This window comes from Podarcis raffonei, chromosome 5 (assembly GCF_027172205.1).
Source record: "Podarcis raffonei isolate rPodRaf1 chromosome 5, rPodRaf1.pri, whole genome shotgun sequence".
In the NCBI taxonomy this organism is placed as follows: domain Eukaryota; kingdom Metazoa; phylum Chordata; class Lepidosauria; order Squamata; family Lacertidae; genus Podarcis; species Podarcis raffonei.
The window spans coordinates 63,207,138-63,228,263 of NC_070606.1; the positions used below are offsets into that span (position 1 = coordinate 63,207,138).

Sequence of the window (21,126 nt, forward strand, 5' to 3'; positions counted from 1 at the left end):
TAACTTAGACTACTGGTCTATCTAACTCGGCACTGTCTGCTGACTGGTAGAAGCTGCCTAGGATCTCAAGCAGAGGTCTATCCCTCACTTCATGTTTGCTTTTTATTTACCTTAAGGCCTCTGTAGACAATGTGCAGTGCAACAAATGTACCGTTCTTGCTAAACAGCTGACTTGGGGATGGTAGGATTGTTTCTTCTGGACATGATCATGCTCTCTGAAGGAGCAGGTTCACAGCACAGGTGTGCTTCTGTCGCTTGCTTTCCTTCCAGGTGAGGTGGTGGTAGCAGTGAGGAGTACATCTTGCCACCTTGGGCTGAGGAGTTACCTTTGAATATTTCTCTCACCAGAATTTTGCCACTAATTTCCCCTGCTTTGATGAGCTCATCGTTCAATTTCCCCCACTAAGTGGGGAGCTGCATTTTGAAATTTTATCTAATGCAGTTTATTTGTGTTTATTGTTTATTAAATTCATACCTAGTCCTTCCTCCCTGAAGGGTGCTCAGGGCAGCTAACAATATGAAATCCAACCAAATTCAATATACAATAATTAAAATGGCAGTTATAAAAGATCAGATCCCCACTTACTGAAGGCCCCTGCTTGTGCCATCACATGAGAAATTCTGTTCTGTTTTACCACACTTAGAGCAAATCTAAGCATATCCTTCTAGCTTTTTGAGCCCATTTCTTTGGTCAGAAACCATCTTCCCTCTATGACCGTGATAGCATGGAAACTTGCTTTTTTTCCTTTTTCAGATGAATAGATTGTTTACTGGTAGTTGCTATTTATACCTTAGCCTTTTGATCCCTGGATGTATTCTCAATAGGAGAGTCTTGTAGCCATTTTTGAGTCCAGAATAGAACGAAGAAAAGCTCACTCCTCACTTCCCTTGCAGTCATGTTTTCCCTTGGGAGCTTTAGGCTTCTCCTCTCATTCTCAAAGTAGCAAGACAGTTCTTAATTGTGATTTCCAGGTATGATGCACAAAACCACCTTTGTAGCTTGCTCTGAAGAAGGGGAAGAGGCTCAGAGAGAAATGGCACTAACTCATCAGCAGACGCAGCCCCTCTGGGCATGAGGAGGTGTGAGGAATTTATTTAATTTCCTCGCTGGGAATTTGCTTTCATGAGCCATCGGAAGGCATACTTCAGTACCATTTAAAGTTCTGTAGCTGGGAGTCTTCTCTGCCATATTCAACTCTTGCATTGCTCTGGCATTTAATTAGGAATTTGCTTAGGGTGCCTCCATATTGCTTTCTTCCAGTGACGCTGGTACTAAGCTGGAAGTCTGAGAAAGTTGCTGGCTAGGAGACTGAGTGGGGGTGCCACCCCCCCCAGTGCTGTTGTTGTGCATACACACTTCTGTGTAGGATAGGTGTGTCTGCGTGTGAGCCAACCCCAGTAGCACTGTACATAAATCACAGGAATGTATGAAACAAATAACTATCACACAAACATATTCTAGTTTTGCATGGGATGGGGCAGTCATCTTCAAAAAGCTTCATTGCGTGGGTTGGATTACATGACCCTTGGGGTCCCTTTCACAGTTTTATGATTGTAAGCATTAACTAGGTCATACCCATACCCCACACATTTAGAGCGCATGGCTGCCCTCAAAGGAATCCTACATGGCGTGTTACAGTTCAGTGTTGTAAGTCAGCTGTACCCTCATTCACATAGATGAAACAAGCTGTCTCCAAAAGTTAAAAAGGTTGAGATGGAGGTGGAGGGGTGGTGGAGAGAAGCCTGAATGAGAGGAGGGGGAAGGAGGTGGGGAACAGCATGCCTGGTTGGACCTGGTTGCCAAACCATGGTTTGGGTACCAGGGAGTGTCATTGTAATGGCTTTAGGGGTTGCTTGTGCGTAAATAGCCACCACTCTGGGCTAGGTTGGCTGGTTAAACCATTTCTCGCTGGACAGCCATCCACTCCATGGCTGTTCAGTCGCTGGCAGAATCCGTCAGTGGGCGTTTCTTAAACCTTTTCCAACATAAAAGTTGTTTGACGCCCAGTCTCCTCCTACTCTCCCTGCGCAGAAGTCTTCTGCGCAGGGAGGGCATGGGTAGCGGAGGACCTGTGCTCTCCCCGCTGGTGTCCAGTGAAGAGTCCCAGAGCCTGCTCTCTGCTTCCCCCATTGGACCCCCTCTATCCCTGGTGTAGCGCTGATTTTCTTCCCCAACAGGAGACTTGCCTCTCTCCCTGCTTGGCCCCTCTCCAGCATCGTTGTGGGGCCTCGCCTCCTCCTCTAGTTCCGAAGGCAGTTCCCTGACAGTCATCTATGCACCTGGTGGATGTGGTTGCAAGGATAAATGTGGATAATCCCATGCACGCCGCCTGAACTTCTATGGGGAAGGGTAGCATGCAAGTTTGACAGATAAACATTTGTATCCTCAATATGATAGCCCTAACCACACAAAGTTCTACAATTGGAGCCCATTCAGTACAATGGGGTGTTGCACATGATGCAGACATATTGTAAGTGGCTGGTGGTGATGTTATATCATTTAAACATTATGTGTGTTTGTTTTAGAGTATCACTTTGATGGGTCCAATTTAAGCTTGAGCTCTGTTGTAATCCCAAACACCTTCTCATTAGCATAAGAATAGCTTGTTTCTCTCTCCACTTTACACAAATACGAAATTGGTTTAGCCCAAAGGCTCAAAATGTGTGAGCTAGGAAGACACCATTCTATTGGATAAGCTCCAATTACAGTACTATAGACTGACCTGTTATAAAATGGCCACACAGTGACATTTGACAGCATATATTATGTATAAAATAGCAGGATCTGTCATTAAGATACCTAAAAGTGTTGTTTCTCCCCTCATTTAATCTCTATGAGATGTTTTGCCACATGCAGAATTTATGGAGCATGGCTAACAGGTTAAGTGATGTCTTTCTCATATTGTCCTTGTGCTTGATCAGACTCTCTTGGAGACTACAACCAACCTACTCAACCATGACCTCCACTGGTCCTTACGTAATTTGAAAGCATCTGTGACTAGAGGGCTGAACCCCAAGCAAGATTACTGTTGTATTTGTCTACAGCAGTACAAGAGAAGACAAGAGACTGCTGACCAAATCATAGTCTTCAGGTAACTGTTGAGAAAAGGCAATAAGAGGTGCTAGCAACAAGAGGTCCTGAAGTTTCATATAGTTAAGATACATAGAGGTGGTTGTTGTCTTGCTGCACTGTGAGGGGGCCTGATTTAATGGGCTCTGTATGCCTTCAGGGTTTGTACTTTTTATTTATTTTTAAATTTTATACCCCACTTTTCATCATGCTGATCTTAAAGCAGCTTACAACAATAAAACATACAATATAGAAAATTTAAAACATTGATTAAGCTTCCAGAATTCTAATCTCAAGAATTTAAAATCCCCCCGAATGTAAAACTTATGAGACTTTTAGCCAACAGAAACAAGTATTTCTGAAGGGCTTTTATAGATGACTGAGACTAATTTCTCTTTAATCGTTAGGTGGTCATTTGGCAAATAGAGATCCAGAAAATGTTTGTGACAGAGAATAAATGGACAAAAGTATGCTTACTCCACTATATTAAAAGGGTCTTCTTACTCTGTGTTTTGGATTGCAGGATTAATGTCTTTTAAAATACGTTTGTTTCTCTTGACAGTAGTGTGACATTTGGTTTACTGGAACCTATTTAGAATTAATTTTACAAAACAAATGTGCTCTGGTGTGCAGAGCATCTAGTTAATATATGTGTGCAATTAAATTTCTTTCTTTTTTTTGTAACAGCTGTGGCCACTTGTACCATTCTCTCTGCCTCCTGAGTAAAGAGTGTGGTACTGAAACAGACGGTCAGATGAGATGGACTTGTTTTAAATGCAATGCAAGTAACAAAGGAGGAAAACTAAGCGGTGCTTGCTTAGAAATGAAGAAGGGAACTCCTGTATCTCTGGCACAGGTAAGATTTGCAGAAGTGAACCTTTCCTAGAAGGCTGAAGTTATATCTGAGTTTAGGAGCACCTCAGTAAAATGAAGCTTCTTTTGTCTACACTTCCATCATTCAAGAAGCTTTTGGTGTGGCTTGATAAGTTCCTGCCATATTTGAATTGAAGGTTTTTTTAAAAAAATGGGACATGCATTTATTTATGGAACAATGAAAGGCAAATGATGGCTTTTTGCCATGTGCTGTTTGAGTGCTTTCCACACGTGCTAGCAACCTAAAAGTCTTCCATGTGTCGTAGTAGACAAGGCATTCGTTCAAATTGTAGGCAGACATGAAAATAAATACTGGGGAGCAGCAGGAATCATTAAGTGCACTGAACCCTCAACTGCCACTTTAGTGTGTTTTGAGGTCTGCAACTGCTGTTCTTGCTCCTCTGGCCAAGAATCAGTGTCTGAGATGAGGCTGTGGAATTGATTTTGGAGCTCTGGAGACAGCATGGCTTCTGACAGTCCTGCTTTTTTTGTGTAACATTCCTCCAGGGGTGATCAAGAGGTGGTGGACCATCCTTCTTGGAGGGATTTAAGCAGATGTTGAATAGCCATCTGTCATGTATGATTTACTTGAGATTCCTGCATTGCAGGGGGTTGGACTAGATGACCCTCGAGCTCCTTTCAACTCTGTGATTCTATATGTGGGTCAAGTTAAAGTGGATTCTGTGCATACTCATGTCTGAATTACTCCAAGTGGAGAGAAATCCTTCCTGTAGTGCAGTTTTCATCACGGATTATTTGTGTGTGAAAGAGCGCAACATCCTTATTGAAAAATTAAAATGTAGAAAATGCTTTTTAGATACAGTGCTTCTACTAAATGCCTCCCCAAATTGCATTTGGCATTTTTTTTATCACAATGCTGACTCATGTTTGGTTTGCAAGCTGCTTAATGATAATTCAGAAGCTTTAAGTAATCCAGCTGCTAAAGCAAAGTAGTAGAAAATCCTGATTTTAGAGTATAAATGTTATACGCTTGAATTGGATGAGAGAGGACTAATATACAATGCAGCCAGAGGATGGTTGCAGTGGGAGTCAATGTTTGTAGCTATTGTAAGGATTGCCTGATGTATCTATCCAACAAGATCTCATGGCCTCGGGATTTGACGGCACTCTGTTTCCACAACAACTTGAACAGAGAACAGATTTGCATTGAATTAAGTGTCCAGGCCAATGATTCTTCTAGTGACTTCATTGCTTTACTCCATTTGCATTGAAGTACAAGTAATTCAAATAACACTCTAATGGTCAAATAACTTCCTTCCGATGAGCTATTTGTTTGTAGCATGCATCTTAAGCTGCCAGCTTTAAAATTAATGCACTTCAGCTGTTAGAAACTGGAGAACATAGTGGACACTTGAAAGTCCTTCAGCAGTCTAAGATAATACTATTTGCTGTAGTAGGTCCCCTACAACATAGTACAGTACTTCGAACCCTTCGTTGTTTGGGCTTAGTGAATTCTATGTATAATCCTGCTATATTTTCCTTCTGTTGTCATTCTATCAGATACCTTTCTATGGATTATGGGCTTCCCAAAGGCCACTATGGGAACAAAATGCTGCACTAGATAGGTCTTTGGTCTGATCCATCAGGGCTTCTTTTTATACTTAAAGTATGTTTGTTCATGGTCAAATAGAGGGCACTCTTGGACTACCTGTAAAGTTCCGAGTTTGGGTGTTATATTTTCTTTAGAATGCTTTGAGCAAAAATGCATTAGTGCTGGGAAATGCCACCAAGCATCTGGAGTATATTTCTTAGTACCATTTCTGCTCCTCCGAAATGGACTGTCAGCTTGAATTTTGAAGTAGTGTTGAGATTTATATGTGAACTGACAGCAACCCAACACACTCTGTTCTTTATCTCTCCCTCCCTCTCTCCTGTCAGCAGCCATATTGAAAAACAAAGGGTATGCCAGGAAATGGGTGGTTTAAAGAAATGGGTGTATGAACATTCAATGGCTTTAAGGACTCAGCGTTTTAAGTGTATTTCCAAAGCTCGCATTCCATTCCTAAGAGGTTGTCCCCAACTTAATTCCTAGGGCAGTTTTCTCCCGATCACTTGGCTGGGATGTGATGCGGCTTTTCTTCTTGAAAATAACCGTAACTGGACTTTGCAACAGGCGCAAGCGTACTAACATTGCCCACCCTTCCTCTCCAGCTCAAGTGAGGAAGGGCAGAGTAAAGATAGAAAAGCAGGCTGAGTTTGTAGCAGGTTGCTCCGGGCAAGAGCTGCCGCACAGCCAGGAACCGCCAGCAGGAACAATTTCGGAAATGACAGATGGCAGCACAGACCATTTCAGCCCAAGGCAACTTAGCCAGCAGCATAAATCTCTGTTGGGGGTACAGGAGGCAGCCTCCCTCTAAACACACTTACTTATCTAGAAGAGGATAATGCTTACCTAGTCTTTATGGACTGATTGTACAGGCTAAAGTGAGGCAGCTTCCCCAATAATTCCATTAGAGTGACTGGAGGCCACCAGTGGTGACTTACTGCAGTGGTCTTTCTGTCTCTTTTCTTAGGCGTCTTAATCTGTGCTTTGTGTGCATGTTAGAACATTTATTTCAACCTAGTTACTGATCCTAGTAATTGAAGGTAACTGCCACTTTCTGAAGAGGATATACCAGAGGCTGAGACAGAAAAAACGTAAAGGCATGAGAAGCTTTGCTAGTTCTCTGTGCTTTTCTGGGGCCTTTGATTGTTAATTTAAGCCAGATCTTCTTGGGCTTTATGTGAAAGTGCCTTCTTTTTTAAAGGAGCCTTTGGAGAGTTTTCCAGATTAAACCGAAGTATAAGTTTGTCAATGCAGTGACGGATGTTGCCTTGAGTATAAATTCCAGGCCTTTCATCTGTCACTGTGTCTGCCATTTATCTGCAGTTTGCCAAGTAACATTGTGTTTTTTTCAACTCTGCCATTGATCTTTATGGAATTGACATGACTCTAGGTTGAAATAATTTTTTGTTTGCCTTTGCAATCTTGACTTGAAGAAGATCACTGTGTATGTATATACACCTTTGCTGAAGGCAAGAGTTCACTTGGATATATATATTTTAGAATGTAAGCTTGACTGTCTTGGTATGTATATGACTGAAATACATCTTACGTGGCTGTTGGTTCATTACTCACCTACACTGATGTATAGTTGTTGTACAAAGGTAAGAACTACTTCATATTTGGCCAATAAGTCCTGCAGCTTAAGACTGAAACATAAGTCACCTCTGTGCAGAAAATTCTGTTGAATGCTTAAAGATTGTAAAGTCTCATGCATGTGAGCTGCTACTCCATTCATATATGAAATGTACAGTCAGTCATAGGTTCCCATCATGTGATAATAGGGCACATATTCTTCACATCTTGGAATCAATGTATAAAATCATCAGTGTGCAACCCTTCCTTAATGGTGTGTGAATAAACAAAATCCTGCAGCCACTCTGCTCACTCTACACAGTGTGGTTGAGAAAACAAAAATGAATGAAAGGGGAGAGAAGATACCGGAGCTGAAATGAGACATTGGCTGTAATCCTCTGCATAGTTATCTGGGAGTAAGTCCCATTGAACCCAGTGGGATTTATTTCCAAGTAAGCATACATAAGATTGCACTGTTTCTCACATAACCAGGAAATGGGTACATGAAGGAACAGCTACTATTCCCAGCTTGATCTCTGGCATTTGCTATTAAGAAAAGCTGGTAGCTGTACTGGGAAAATGTTTTCCTGACAGACTAGTGAACTAGTTTGAACCTGCTGCTTGTCAGGATGATTGACTTCTGGGCTTCAGGATGATTGATTTAGACCATTTCTTGTTCTCACTACTAGAATTGTGTAGTGTAACATCTAGCTCTAGTTACTTAAACCTGTTCGTGTAAAAACATAGGCAAGTAATCCTTATTTTAGCCTTACTGCTTATTGTATTTCTTAAAAAGGCAAATAGAAACAATGTGTGTCCAGAAAGGAATACTAGCCTTGCTAAACTAAATGTGTACTGCAAGATACAAATAATAATAATAATAATAATAATAATAATAATAATAATAATAATAATGTATTATTTATACCCCACCCATCTGGCTGGGTCCCGCCAGCCACTCTGGGCGGCTTCCAACAAAACACTAAAATACAATAACCTATTAAACATTAAAAGCTTCCCTAAACAGGGCTGCCTTTAGATGTCTTCTAAAAGTTTGGTAGTTATTTTTCTCTTTGACATCTGGTGGGAGGGCGTTCCACAGAAGGCCCTCTGCCTGGTTCCCTGTAACTTGGCTTCTCGCAGCAAGGGAACCGCCAGAAGGCCCTTGGCACTGGACCTCAGTGTCCGGGCAGAACGATGGAGGTGGAGACGCTCCTTCATGTATACTGGACCGAGGCCGTTTAGGGCTTTAAAGGTCAGCACCAACACTTTGAATTGTGCTCGGAAACGTACTGGGAGCCACAAATAAGTGTTCACATCTTTTGAGATTTGCATATACTTGTAGGATTAGAAATTCTTATCTCTAACAGATTCTTTGAATCTAGACTCTAGAAACATTGAGGCAGGAACTTCTGTTTCAAGGATTACATGTCACATTTGCGAGATTCCAAACGAACAAATAAAACCTCTTTAGAATGACTTACAAAAAGGGCTGTTAAGTCACTTTTGCAAATAGGATGTAATCCGATTCAGCCCGATTCTGAGCAAGCTAATATATCTGCATCACCTGTTGTTAGCTGCTTAACCAGCTCCTTGCGTTTGAAGTGAAAACTGCAGCCTAATGTATGCATGCAGGTTTCGGCATTTATACTCTGTGTAATGACACAGATGTCAGATTGGCTAAGAGATTTCCAGCAGCATTGAATAAAAAGCTTTCGTTTAGTTAAAAGGAAGAAAATGCCCTGCAGTGCTCGTTTCCATGACAACAGGAAAATTGCCCGCAATATATCAGCTCATCAGCCCCAAGAACAATCTGATTGATGGTTACACACAAGTAAGAAACAGCAAAGGGGAGATAGTTATGTTACATTTTCTTGTCTTTGGATAAGAACAAATTACCTTCCACTTCTGTGTGTGTGTGTGTTTGTTGCAGTCCTCTAAAGAGAGACAATAGATCACATAGCAGCAGTAGATTTGTAGTTGTTAGTATCTGTGATTTGGAAAGCTACTGGAACATGGAGAGTTAATGTGTAGTACAAATTCTTATTCACTCTCCATTTTAAAAAAATTGTGGAAAATGGACCTGGAGAGTTGTGAAAGTAAATGTCAGCAAATAAGCCCTTGATAGTTCTTTTTATGTTGAATTCTTTATTTTAACTATTTTAAAAAGATCAAGCAGAGCCTTCAAGATTGCTCAAAAGAAAATCCTTATTCATATTCACAATACACTAAACTGAAATAAAAGAGAAGGGAGAGGGGAGAAAATACCGTATTTTTTGCACCATAACACTCACTTTTTTCCTCCTAAAAAGTAAGGGGAAATGTCTGTGCGTGTTATGGAGGGAATGCCTACGGGTGGCGTACCTACGGATTTTCCTCCTCTAAAAACTATGTGCGTGTTATGGTCGGGTGCGTGTTATAGAGCGAAAAATACGGTACATAAGACATGGAACAGTTGAGTCCCAATACTTGATCATAATTTTGTTAGTCAGTATTGACTATTGATAATCTGTGGATTTAAATCTTAATTGGATTTGCTCTGTTAAATGATGGGTTGGATCCAGAAAAGAATGGCTTATTCCGCTTGCACAATGGAGGTTTTCTTGGTCTCCCCCTTCAGCCACTTGTGCTCCCCTAAAAGCTGTTCTTGAGGGTCAAGTCAATGTGGGATGTGATGAGCACGGAGGGGGGGGGGCTGCAGCAGGATGGGGGGGGGTGGAAATCAGCAGCAATTGGGGATTGTCTTATGCAAATAGAAGTGCCTTTGTGCTCTGACAAGGAACCTTTTGCACCAAACCAGTAAATTTCTCCCAGTCACTCTGAAATTGCAGCCTGATTTTTAAATGTTATTTTTCCTTTATAATTGTACATAATTTTCACGTTAAGGTTGCAATCCCTGTGCACACTTTTTCTGGAGGAAAACTCCATTCAGCAGTGGGATTCACTTCTGAGTAAGCTCATGCACAGGACAGGACAGTAGCTCAACAATACCGTGTTTTATTCTGTAAGATCAGGCATAGGCAAACTCAGTCCTCCAAATGTTTTGGGACTACAACTCCCATCACCCCGACCACTGGTTCTGTTAGCTAGGGATGATGGGATTTGTAGTCCCAAAACATCTGGAGGGAGGGCCAAGTTTGCCTATGCCTTCAATCTTGATAAGTTATTGGATCTTCTCTTGATGATGTTAATCAAATGCAACACTCTTTCTTCCTGCTTCAACCTGGGCAATTGAGTTCCCTGGTATTGGCCAAGCCACTAAGTTGTGGAATTCCCTCCCCAGAGGTACACCTGGCACCTTCAGTGTCCAGCTTTCTGCAAATGCTGAAGATGCATATTTTTACCCTAGGCTTTGACACTTCTTGAGATGTGTATTTTTAGGACACATCCTATTCCTGTGACTGTATTTTGTTTTAACTTTTTATTTCTGAATTTTAAATTGTTGTAACCTGCCCTGGGACCTGCTGGAAAAGAGTGATTAGTCGAAGCAGTAGTAATTCACTCAGTCTCCATCCCCAATTCCAAAGCAGGAATAATAATGAGTTTCCCAACAAGAATGTTGTGAAGATATAAAAGATTTTGTTTGTTGTTTTGTCATTTCCAACTCTTCGTGACCCCATGGACCAGAGCACGCCAGACACTCCTGTCTTCCACTGCCTCCCACAGTTTGGTCAAACTCATGTTAGTAGCTTCGAGAACACCGTCCAACCATCTTGTCCTCTGTCGTCCCCTTCTCCTTGTGCCCTCCATCTTTCCCAACATCAGGGTCTTTTCCAGGGAGTCTTCTCTTCTCATGAGGTGGCCAAAGTATTGAAGCCTCAGCTTCAGGATCTGTCCTTCTAGTGAGCACTCAGATCTGATTTCCTCAAGAATGGATAGGTTTGATCTTCTTTCAGTCCATGGGACTCTCAAGAGTCTCCTCCAGCACCATAATTCAAAAGCATCAATTCTTCGGCGATCAGCCTTCTTTATGGTCCAGCTCTCACTTCCATACATCACTACTGGGAAAACCATAGCTTTAACTATACAGACCTTTGTCGGCAAGGTGATGTCTGCTTTTTAAGATGCTGCCTAGGTTTGCCATCACTTTTCTCCCAAGGAGCAGGTGTCTTTTAATTTTGTGACTGCTGTCACCATCTGCAGTGATCATGGAGCCCAAGAAAGTAAAACCTCTCACTGCCTTCTATTTGCCAGATGCCTGTTGTTTTTGTCCATGGAGTTTTCTTGGCAGGGATACTGAAGTGGCTTGCCTGTTCCTGCTCCAGGTGGATCACGTTTAGTCAAAACTCTCCACTTTGACCTGTCTGTCTTGGGTAGCCCTGCACGGCATAGCTCATAGCTTCTCTAGTTATTCAAGCTCCTTCAGCACAACAAGGCAGTGATCCATGAAGGAGATATAAAAGATAGGATGCATAAAACACTAGGTACTGCTACATATGACATATTGGAGCCTCTTAACTGATGTTTTTTGGGATGTGTTCCACCCAGTTACATAACAAGGGTGTCTAGCAAGCTGCTAGATTCAGGAAGGCCAGGAGGAACACAACCCATTTTTCCATATCTAACACCCAGATGTTGTATAATTCCAGCTCTTGATATGACTCAGAAGGTTTCTTGGCTAGTGGCCAGTGAGGTTGGCCAGCTGCATTCCAGTCCACGCACACTCTATATCCAGCTAAAAGCAGCAAGTTGAGAATTTCCTAGAACAACAGTTTTTGTGCGTCACTTGTATATCAGGCAAGCACAGTTCCTGTTCCTGCCCTTGCCTGTTCTGAGCATGAAATAAAAAATGTTTAATGAAAATGAAATACCACAAGAATTGACTAGAATATATTTACTACTGCAGACATAAAATATCATTTTTCATTGTAACTTGCTTATCTTTTAGTTTAATGGGATATTCTCTGGCTTTGTTTAGGTCAAAATATAGGGCAAGGTGTCCTGAATTAACTATATTTGTTTGGTCCAGGTCAAAGTTAGAAGCATGTTTTCTCCAACTTTCTGTAATTGAACTTCTCAGTTAGGTCTGATAAGACACTAGAGTGTAGAAGCCCTGGTTGATGTACATGTTTTGTGTTGGTGACATTGTAATACTTCTTCATAGACCAATTCTGAGGCCATCTTGGATCCACAGCAAGCTCAAGCTTTTGACCAGCTTTGTCGTCTGTACCGAGGAACATCAAGGGTAATATAATTTTATGTCTCATTTTTAATGAAGTAAAACTTGAACTAGTTTGGAGGTGTGTTCTCATATACCACAAGGATGATACCTGGGGAGGGAGGAAAGGGTATTATCCCCTTCAGGGGTAAAGTAAGTTCATCATACCTACTGGAAGTGTGTGAGAGTCTAGTTTCCTCAAAGCACATCTTTCTTTCACAGCTGACTTTTGAAAAGAGTGTTTCCCCTACTTTTATAACTCAGCTGGAGCATTTTCTGTGATTTGGTCAATGCTGGCTCAGTAGATGAGGTTGTGACCTGGTAGTTTTTGATTAGCAACTTTCGCTATTTTTTATTTGTACTAAGTTATTGTTTGCCCCTTTGAGTAGGTCAGTGCTTTTACTGCCCACATCACTCTCTAATGTATGTTTCTCACATGATTTCTGTTACCTACACTATACCAAGTGGTGTTCTTTTGTTTTGTAGTTGGCTCTTCTGACTGAACTCTCACGGGACCGTGGTGGAGAAAAACATGGGCTCCTCCATATCTCCCAGGGTGATTCTGCCCTGAATAGTGTCTTCCAGAATGAGACCTTCCAACTTCACCTCACTCCTCCTCCTCCTCTAGTGGAAGACTAATCTCTATTTGATGGGGCTCCAGGGCATGAGAACAGCACTGTGAAAAGTACTTGACGGTACTCCTGATGGTGGAACAAGCTCCCGAGAACTTCGCTTTGTATTTAGTAGATAAGAGGTTGCAACAATGCGGAAACTTTGTAAGGACCAGCTATTATTTTCCCTCTGTGACTTGCTTAACAAAGCAGAAGGGACATAAAAAATATCTCTCAGTCTTGTTTCCATTGGGCTTTGCTGAAAGCTATAAACTACTCTGTCAAACCTATGCTGTTCGTCACTGGAGCTGAACACAACAGTACTTGGGGCAGCTGCACTAAGCCCCAGGGATAAAGTGTCTGCAGCCAGAGCTTATTTAAATAATTGGAGTCTGTTCCCTTAGAGAAGAAAACCAAGGGAATACAACAAATGTCAGTCATCCAAAGTTGACATTTCTCTCATTTTAATTTAGAACAAGCTGTGAAACTCTACAGTCAGTATTCTAATAGGTAGCTGAATGCAGAGAACCCAACTGAACCCAAGCGAGACAGAACTGCCAAGGATGCCCCAATTGCATGATTTTTTTCTGAAATTGCTTTAGCTCTTCCTCTGATTTTAGCCATTGCAGTAAATCTCTGTTGGCCCTTGTGCTAGTGGCTCAAGAAGGTTTGCTGTGACAGATGCTATTCCAGGAAAGTGCCACTCATTAGCATCCTGAACCAGAAATTTTGCTAACCAAGCACATTATAATGTAGTACTCAGCCAACTTGAGAGTGGCAAATATTTGGTGCCAGCTTGTGTGTGTTGTAAGGCCTGCACTAGCTGTGTGCCAGCATTTCCACAGAGCTCTCACTGTTTCTAGTGTACCAAAAGAAAACAGCACATTCATCATTATGATGGCGGCTGCTGCTGCCGAGTTACTGAGCTGCATGGAAAGGACATCCTCTTTCATTGTATCCCACCCCACCCCTAGCTCATTTATCTATTATGAACTCTATACTGAATTAAAGGGAAGGCTTCAGATGGTGGTTTATGATTCCCACCCCACCCCTCTCCCGCTCTTGCTCTCTTCTGTGTAGATAGGGCATCATTAGCAGCCTGCAACAGGAATGGGTTTTAACATGAATTTAAGGTAATTTTTCCTGGTCCTACAGGGTAAAGCATAAGCTTCTGACTAGTGTCTTGTTTAATGTCCTTACATCTCCAAAAGCTGGTAGTTGGCAGTTTTCCCTTGTTTGTTTAAGGGGTTTCCTGTCTTTGTGATAACCTGTCTAAAGGGAGAACAAGTGCAGATTAAAAAGCACATCAAGCAGTTTTTTCACGTGACTTGCTACTGACTGCCGTATCCAGAGGTTATTGCAGTGTGTATTGTGTTCCCTCATCTTTTCTCAGGATGCAAATGGTTCTCCACTATGCATTAATGAAATTGATGCACATATGGCTGCAGATTACTCATATGCTAGAGGTATGTACATCTGGAGTGCACAAATTGAGAAAAGGTTATATGCATACAATTTTATTTATTTAAAACATTCATTGATGTGGGATTATTATGAAATGAGGCCTTGGGTACCCATTTTCTGATCTAATCCTCTTCAGTTAAAGCTTACCTATTTAAATGTTCAGCATCATCCTTGATTGCACCCTTGATGGAAAGGCGGTTGTAATCATGCTGTGAATATATCATTCTTCTTGTGCAAGTATTCAGGTATAAATATGTATGAACACTTCTGCCTCCTCTTGAACTGATGCCTCTTAGTCCTGGCTTATGTTTGTCCATGCTATATAATCAAGCAAGATCTTTGGCACCTAGGTGACCACTGATTTTATGGTAAAGGAATATCAGTAAAGGAATAAACAGGTTTTCTTGGTCTTAATCAAAATATGCTTACCATTCTAGTAAGAAATGCTTCTGCAGTAGGTAAGTTAAATAAAAGTGCCAGTATCAAATGCTATTATATAAATGTATGGTATGAGCACACATTTGGTTGCCACATTTCAAAAAAGATATTGGAGAACCGGAAAAGGTTCAGAAAATACAACCAAAATGAGAAAGAGCTGACCAGCTTCCAAATTAGGGAATGTTACAGTGTTAGGTCTGTTTAATTTAGAACATGGGTAGGCAAATTAAGGCCCGGGGTCCAGATCTGGCCTAATCGCCTTCTAAATCCAGCTCGCGGACGGTCCGGGAATCAGTGTGTTTTACATGAGTAAAATGTGTCATTTTATTTTAAAATCATCCCTGGTTATTTGTGGGGCCTGTCTAGTGTTTTCACATGAGTAGAATGTGTGCTTTTATTTAAAATGCATCTCTGGGTTATTTGTGGGGCATAGGAATTCGTTCATTTCCCCCCCAAAATATAGTCTGCCCCCCACAAGGTCTGAGGGACAGTGGACTGGCCCCCTGCTGAAAAAGTTTGCTGACCCCTGGTTTAGAAGATAGGCAGGTAAGGGGAAAACATAACAGAGGCTTATAAAATTATGCTTGGATAACAAGTGGATAGGTAACCAGTTTTACTTGCTCCTTCATAATGCTAGAACCTGGATGTATGAAATGAAGCTGAATAGGACTGACAAAAGGAAATGCTTCTATACCACACTGTTAAAACTGTGCAGAAGATTCCTGCACTGCAGGGAGTTGGACTAGATGATCCTCGTGGACCCTTCCAATTCAATATGGTTGTATGAAAAGAGATTATTGTGGACTTCCCAAGACATATCTGGATGGCCACTGTGCAAAGAAAGGATGCTGGATGAGATAGTCATTTAGTTTTACCTGGCAGGGGTCCACTTACATTCTTCCAGGGCAATGCTCATAAGCAGGACCCATTGAGTGGAATTCAGCACCAGGCTCTTCCAGTCCGATGGAGTGATCCCAGCTCTCCTCCCACCTATGCACTGTGCTCCCGCCCTGAGCCAATTTCAGGTGACGCACTAGGAGAGGAGAGGGGAAAAGCCCCGCTGCGCAAGCAGAAGTCCTTGTGCAAGGCTTCCACCGAATGAGCTCATTAGGTGAATCCTGCCTATTCAGTTCAATGGAGCTTTATTAAGCATAGTTAAGGCATAGTAGTGTGATGTCTTAAATTTGTTAGTACTCTTGTTCAACCAAGCACTTGGATCAAAACCAGCTGCCAAATATAATATTGCTATTTGGAGACTGTGTAGCAGAAGGTTTAACAACTGGAGGCCCCTGGCCCACTAAGTGATGCCAACTGTTCTTTCAGTTGCAAGGCTAGATGCCAAAAGAACTGCGGAGGAAATGACAGTCGTGGCAACAGAATGTGCTGGCAGGGGAAGGATTTGAGGTGCTAGTCAACTACTTCTCTAAGCATCCCTCAAAAAATAGGCTTTGTTGTGTGTTCTTTGTGCCTCTCTTCCCCTGCCCCAGCAGCCGAGAGTTTGGCTTGATTACTGTCCCTTATAAGTGGGAATCTGCTTTATTTATTCAACCTTGGTAATGGAAGTTCAGGAGGAAGAGTGAGGATAGAGGGCAGGAGCAAGCTGACAGCATGAAATGGACAGCTTGCTTACAAGAGAAGAGTGTTTTTAAGCAAAAGGGAAATGGTTGAAATTTTTTATTGATGCTGGAGGTCCTTAGGGAAGCTCACACTTCTCAGTGTTCACCTTTAAGCTGCAGACATTGACTCCAGATTTCATGCCCTGTTGGGCCAAACTGCACATGGGGGAGGTCTCTGCACCCTTCCTTAAAACTCTTCCCTATTGGGACTAGTTTTTAAGCATTTCCCACTCTGAGCCTTTGCTATAGACTAGCAGGCTAGCTTTGTCAGAATGTAACTACTATTTAAACTCATTCATATAAACACACACACACACAATTTATTATTACTATTACTGATCACTCTGTGTGTATTTCTGAAAGTGGAATAATGGCTTCCTTCGACTTATAATTCACAAGGATAGTCTATTCAGTTTCTGTAGCATTAACTCAAGTCTTTGATGCCTCTAGCAGTGCCAATCCCCTGCCTTTTAATCATTATAAATCATCTATTTTGACTAGTTCCTGAGCTTGTGGATTCTAATGCCTAAATCATGCTGAAAATACTTTACGGGTTTTGCATGTATAGAAGGAAGAGTAATCTGGCCTCTGTGTATGCAATGCATGATTCTCATGTCCCCTCCTGTTTCCTGCCTTTACAAAGCCCCCTCCCCTGTTCTCTTTTAGGAGTCAAGATTGTCTTACCATTCTCCAGTATTGTCTCTGAGAAAGTGCTGCTCACACTACCCATAACCATCCCCCCCCAAAAAAAAGAACCAGGAGAAAAAGAACCTTTTCGCCAAATATGATCAAGCAATCCTGATTGTGTAGGATAGGCTGTTTTGAATATGTTTTCGTTGTAGGATGTTCATCTTTGTTTAATGTCTAGCACTCTATTAACTGGCGGAATAAGCAAGAACTCATCTATCTTATTTCATTGTAAATGACTTGCAAAGAGGAAAGAGAAGGTTCTACTGATAAAAATAACTTTGCTAAGCTGCCCAAGGTCTTTGCTAATTGTGCTAGAGGAGGGCGCTTTCATATTCAGGATGTGGAAGCACAGTGAGCTAATAGAGAGCTAGGAGATTAGCCAATCCAATAGAGTATTAAGAATTCTACCAATTTTTAGATTTAAAAAGCCCTATTGAGACTGGCAGTAGCACAATACCCTTTTACCTTCTGTTGCTTTTAGAAATCTAAAAAATGCCCTTTCTTGAGGCTGCAGCAAAGCAATTTCAGCCATGTCCCAAAGCAAATTTGTACATGAACACACAGTTATGACCTTCTGGCTACAATGTTTGGAATATAGATGAAGAAAAGACTTGTGTAGGCAGAAGTTGGGAAACATCTATGGTGTGGGAGACATCTATTTTATGTCATTCTCATTCACCCATTTCAGTTACAAGTGTTCAGATAAGTCAGTCAACTCTTAATTATCCTATTCTTATATTACCTTTGCTGTGGTATGCCCTTAAACTTTTCTGTATCAGCATGGGTTAGCAGTAGGATCTGTTTGCCACTGACTATACTCTGTTCTGTGATTGGTATAAGCAAATAAGTAATATGTCTTTGTGTACTTGTACCCGTGGAGAAGAGTCATAATTCAAGTGATGAAGGATGCTCTATATACAGCAGGTCTTAGGTTCAATCCCCAAGCTGACCCAGTAAAATGTTCTGATGTCACAGTGACAATATTGCATGGTGTCCTATTTAAAAACAGCTCCTCTTAAGATGAGCGGCAATCTTTGTCCCATTTACAGAATTCATGATCAGGTCAAGTCTACTATCAACTGCTTTCAAACTCAAGATGGGTATCAGTTAAACTGTTGCAAGACAGTTGGAAGTAAAATAAAGAAGACAGGAGAGGGCGCATTCCTTAAACAGAAATGTTCAGTTTGTGGGGGGTGCAGAATTAATGGCCAGACGCTCAATGGAATATATTCTTGTTACTCAAGTCTTAATTGACTAACTTACAAGAAAGCAGAAAATGACGTTTGGTCAAAGAAGAAAGTATAAATGGTAAATGGGAAATAACTTTCAGAGTTTAATAAGGGAAATCTGCTATCCCTTTCAAGTAGTTTTACAGAAAAACTTACAGCAAAACTTAACTGTAGAAAGACAACTGCTGTATTAACTACACTGGAACAAAGGAATGAAGAGTGGTGCTAGTGTAGCAAGAAGCTAACAGAGACTGTGGTGTCATCTTTATTTCCCAGGTGATAGTTGCCACATCCAATTCAGCTACACTCCAGCAATTTCATGATAATGCACAGCTACACCTGAAGATAGCATCAAATCACACCAGACCCCGTTTAGAATTCAGCATTTTTGGAGCAGTACAGAATTGTGGAGAATAAATTTGCCTTAACGCTGTGCTTGTGCAAAAGCAGTCTTCACATTTATTATTTTGTGAGAAGTTTACATGAAACAATAGGGTACCCTTGGGGGAGTACATTGAGACACAGCATCATGTGCTAAATCATCTAACCAAATCCTGCCATGGCCTGCACCCAGGCAATCTCCAGGGAAGCCAGGCACTACAGGACTTTGCCCATTGTGCTTAAGACTTTCAAACAGAACAAGTTTAACAGATTAACATTGTATGTGGCTATTGCTCATTAACAGTTTGATAAAGAGTGTACCCATATAAGTAAATCTGTACTGAATTTAACCCAGCTCATGCCTCAGTTCAGAATGTATTTCTCTAATCTTAGCCCTGGTTTGGTGGCTGCTAGTCTGCCAAGGAAGGTTTCATGATTCTTAAGTGTAATGAAAGAAACTAAGGTGTACTTTCAGAAGCTGCCCTGTTTCTGCCCTCAAGTGTAATTCACATTTTTTTCTAGCCCCATCTGCCATTGCCAGAGATCCTTACTCCTTTCATGCATAAGAAAGCCAACAGCAAACGTATATACGATGCATTTCAAACCCCTAGCTAGAGTAATGCAATCTCGTTTTATGCATTGTCTTCCTGCTATAAAAGCCATAAGTATGCTTAACAGTGCAGCACCTGAGAAAACACTTTAATAACCCCCAAATAATACTTTTTTTTTAGTAAACTCTATGAACTAGAATTTACTAAATTTATAAAACAGAATGTTTTTCTTTAAAAATTAGCAGAATATCCTATATCTCCAGAAATGCTAAGAAAGGCTTTATCAGTTGTGATGCCCAGAATTGAGTTCCTCAGCATTTTGCCAAGAAATGCATTTTAATATAATTCATCATAATAAATATTTCATTTTTCTTCTCAGGGTGTTATTTTTATATTTTAAAGTACAATATCAGTTTATATAGTTGTTCATAATACACATTGTAATCTAAACGCTTTCTAAAAAGTGTCTATGTCAGAGTGTAGAAAACTTAGTAATGTGTTAGGATAGTGTTTAAAGAGCAGCATTCAACAACACAGCATAAAATAATCTAATACTGAGAGCTATATCTGTACATATTTATATGTTCATTCTCACCAAGACTTACGGAAAGTGATTTAACCAATGTCAGAAAAACGATGTGGTCACAGCATATTGTTTGGGGAGGTCTGGCGATACATCCATCGGCACTTGACCCTGAAGTGTAATCTATTTCTGACTAAAACTAAACTCCCCCCACCCCAATCCTTAGGACTCAAAGGGCCACCATGCTTGAACTGATTCACAGAGCATCTCTCCCCAGAGGATAACCTGCCTCTGTACAACTAAAGCTGAGACGCAAATACATGAGGGGGTTAAAAGACCTGTCTTACTCACTGTACACTGTTCTATATGTTACATGAGAACTTTCAATGTGAATTGGAAGGACACAGTGAAAGGAAGAAAAAGTTTGACCAATTAGCTGTGACTTTTTCAAGTAGACTTTGATTAAACCAAAGTGTTTCAGCAGCTGGAATTAGTATATTTTAGCTGGACACCTTAACAGGCATGGAAATGGTATTTAAGCCAACCTCATCCATACAAGTTTTTTTTTCTCCTGCCTTAATCACCATGGGAGGAGCCATAGTCCAACCCAGCAGGAAAGTTGCCCTTTTCCGAACTGATATTAATTTGGACCCAATACTAAACTTAAATCTTAAACCATTACTGGCTCAGAGTAAGAAGAAATCAATAGAGTAGTAAGCCGAACAAAACCTTTACACCCCTATTACAGTACTGAGCCGGTTTCTACCATCCATGTCAATTCATGCACAATTATTTGACTTATGAAATTAAGTTCAGGTGTACATGTATTGAACATATGCACAGCAGAAAGGGTTGGGTGATTTATTTATTTTTACAGAAGCTGCTGGTATACCACTGATCAGCTGGACAGACTTTTCTAAATAATGGGCTCGTGACAGCTGTCTGCCATGAGCAGATGGCAAGGGCAGATTCACATAATCAGTTTTGCCATGGGTGTGTTCAAACCCCAGGCAAAAACATCTGGCTGGTTTGGAAAGAGAAAAACAGTTTGACATCATGAACCTATTTCAGGTTAGAAGCTCTTCAATCTATGCCATACCTTTGCAACCCAATCCAATTTGGCCTCAGTTGGTAACACATGAATCAATTTAAGTCAGACTGAAGACCAAATGAAGTTGGTCAATTGGCAGTGTAACAACTCACCCTAAAAAGATTTTAAATTCAGGCATCGTTATCATTCTTTTCCAACAGGGTTATGATTAATAAGGGTATATTGTGCTTATTCTGGGAACCCCCTGAGTTACTCTGCAGCTTGCAAAAGGGTGGTGTGCATGCAGGTTATTTGAAAAGGGGGTACACTGACTGCAGAACTTGTGGTGCAGA

General features: G+C 41.1%; 1 protein-coding gene across 4 annotated transcripts in view; it reads left to right on the plus strand.

The window, feature by feature from the left end:
• Window positions 1-14,579, plus strand: part of VPS8 (VPS8 subunit of CORVET complex) — an 86,873-nt gene extending 72,294 nt beyond the window's left edge. For 3 of the 4 annotated variants that reach the window (XM_053389756.1, XM_053389757.1, XM_053389758.1), the window contains 5 exons: window positions 2,923-3,092; window positions 3,758-3,926; window positions 8,806-8,916; window positions 12,187-12,267; window positions 12,727-14,579. In XM_053389756.1, coding sequence (XP_053245731.1) covers window positions 2,923-3,092; window positions 3,758-3,926; window positions 8,806-8,916; window positions 12,187-12,267; window positions 12,727-12,879 — 684 coding nt within the window. In that variant the 3' untranslated portion in view covers window positions 12,880-14,579. The remainder of the gene's footprint in view (window positions 1-2,922; window positions 3,093-3,757; window positions 3,927-8,805; window positions 8,917-12,186; window positions 12,268-12,726) is intronic. The other variant, XM_053389759.1, reaches the window with a different exon arrangement.
• The last annotated feature ends 6,547 nt before the right edge of the window (window positions 14,580-21,126 follow it).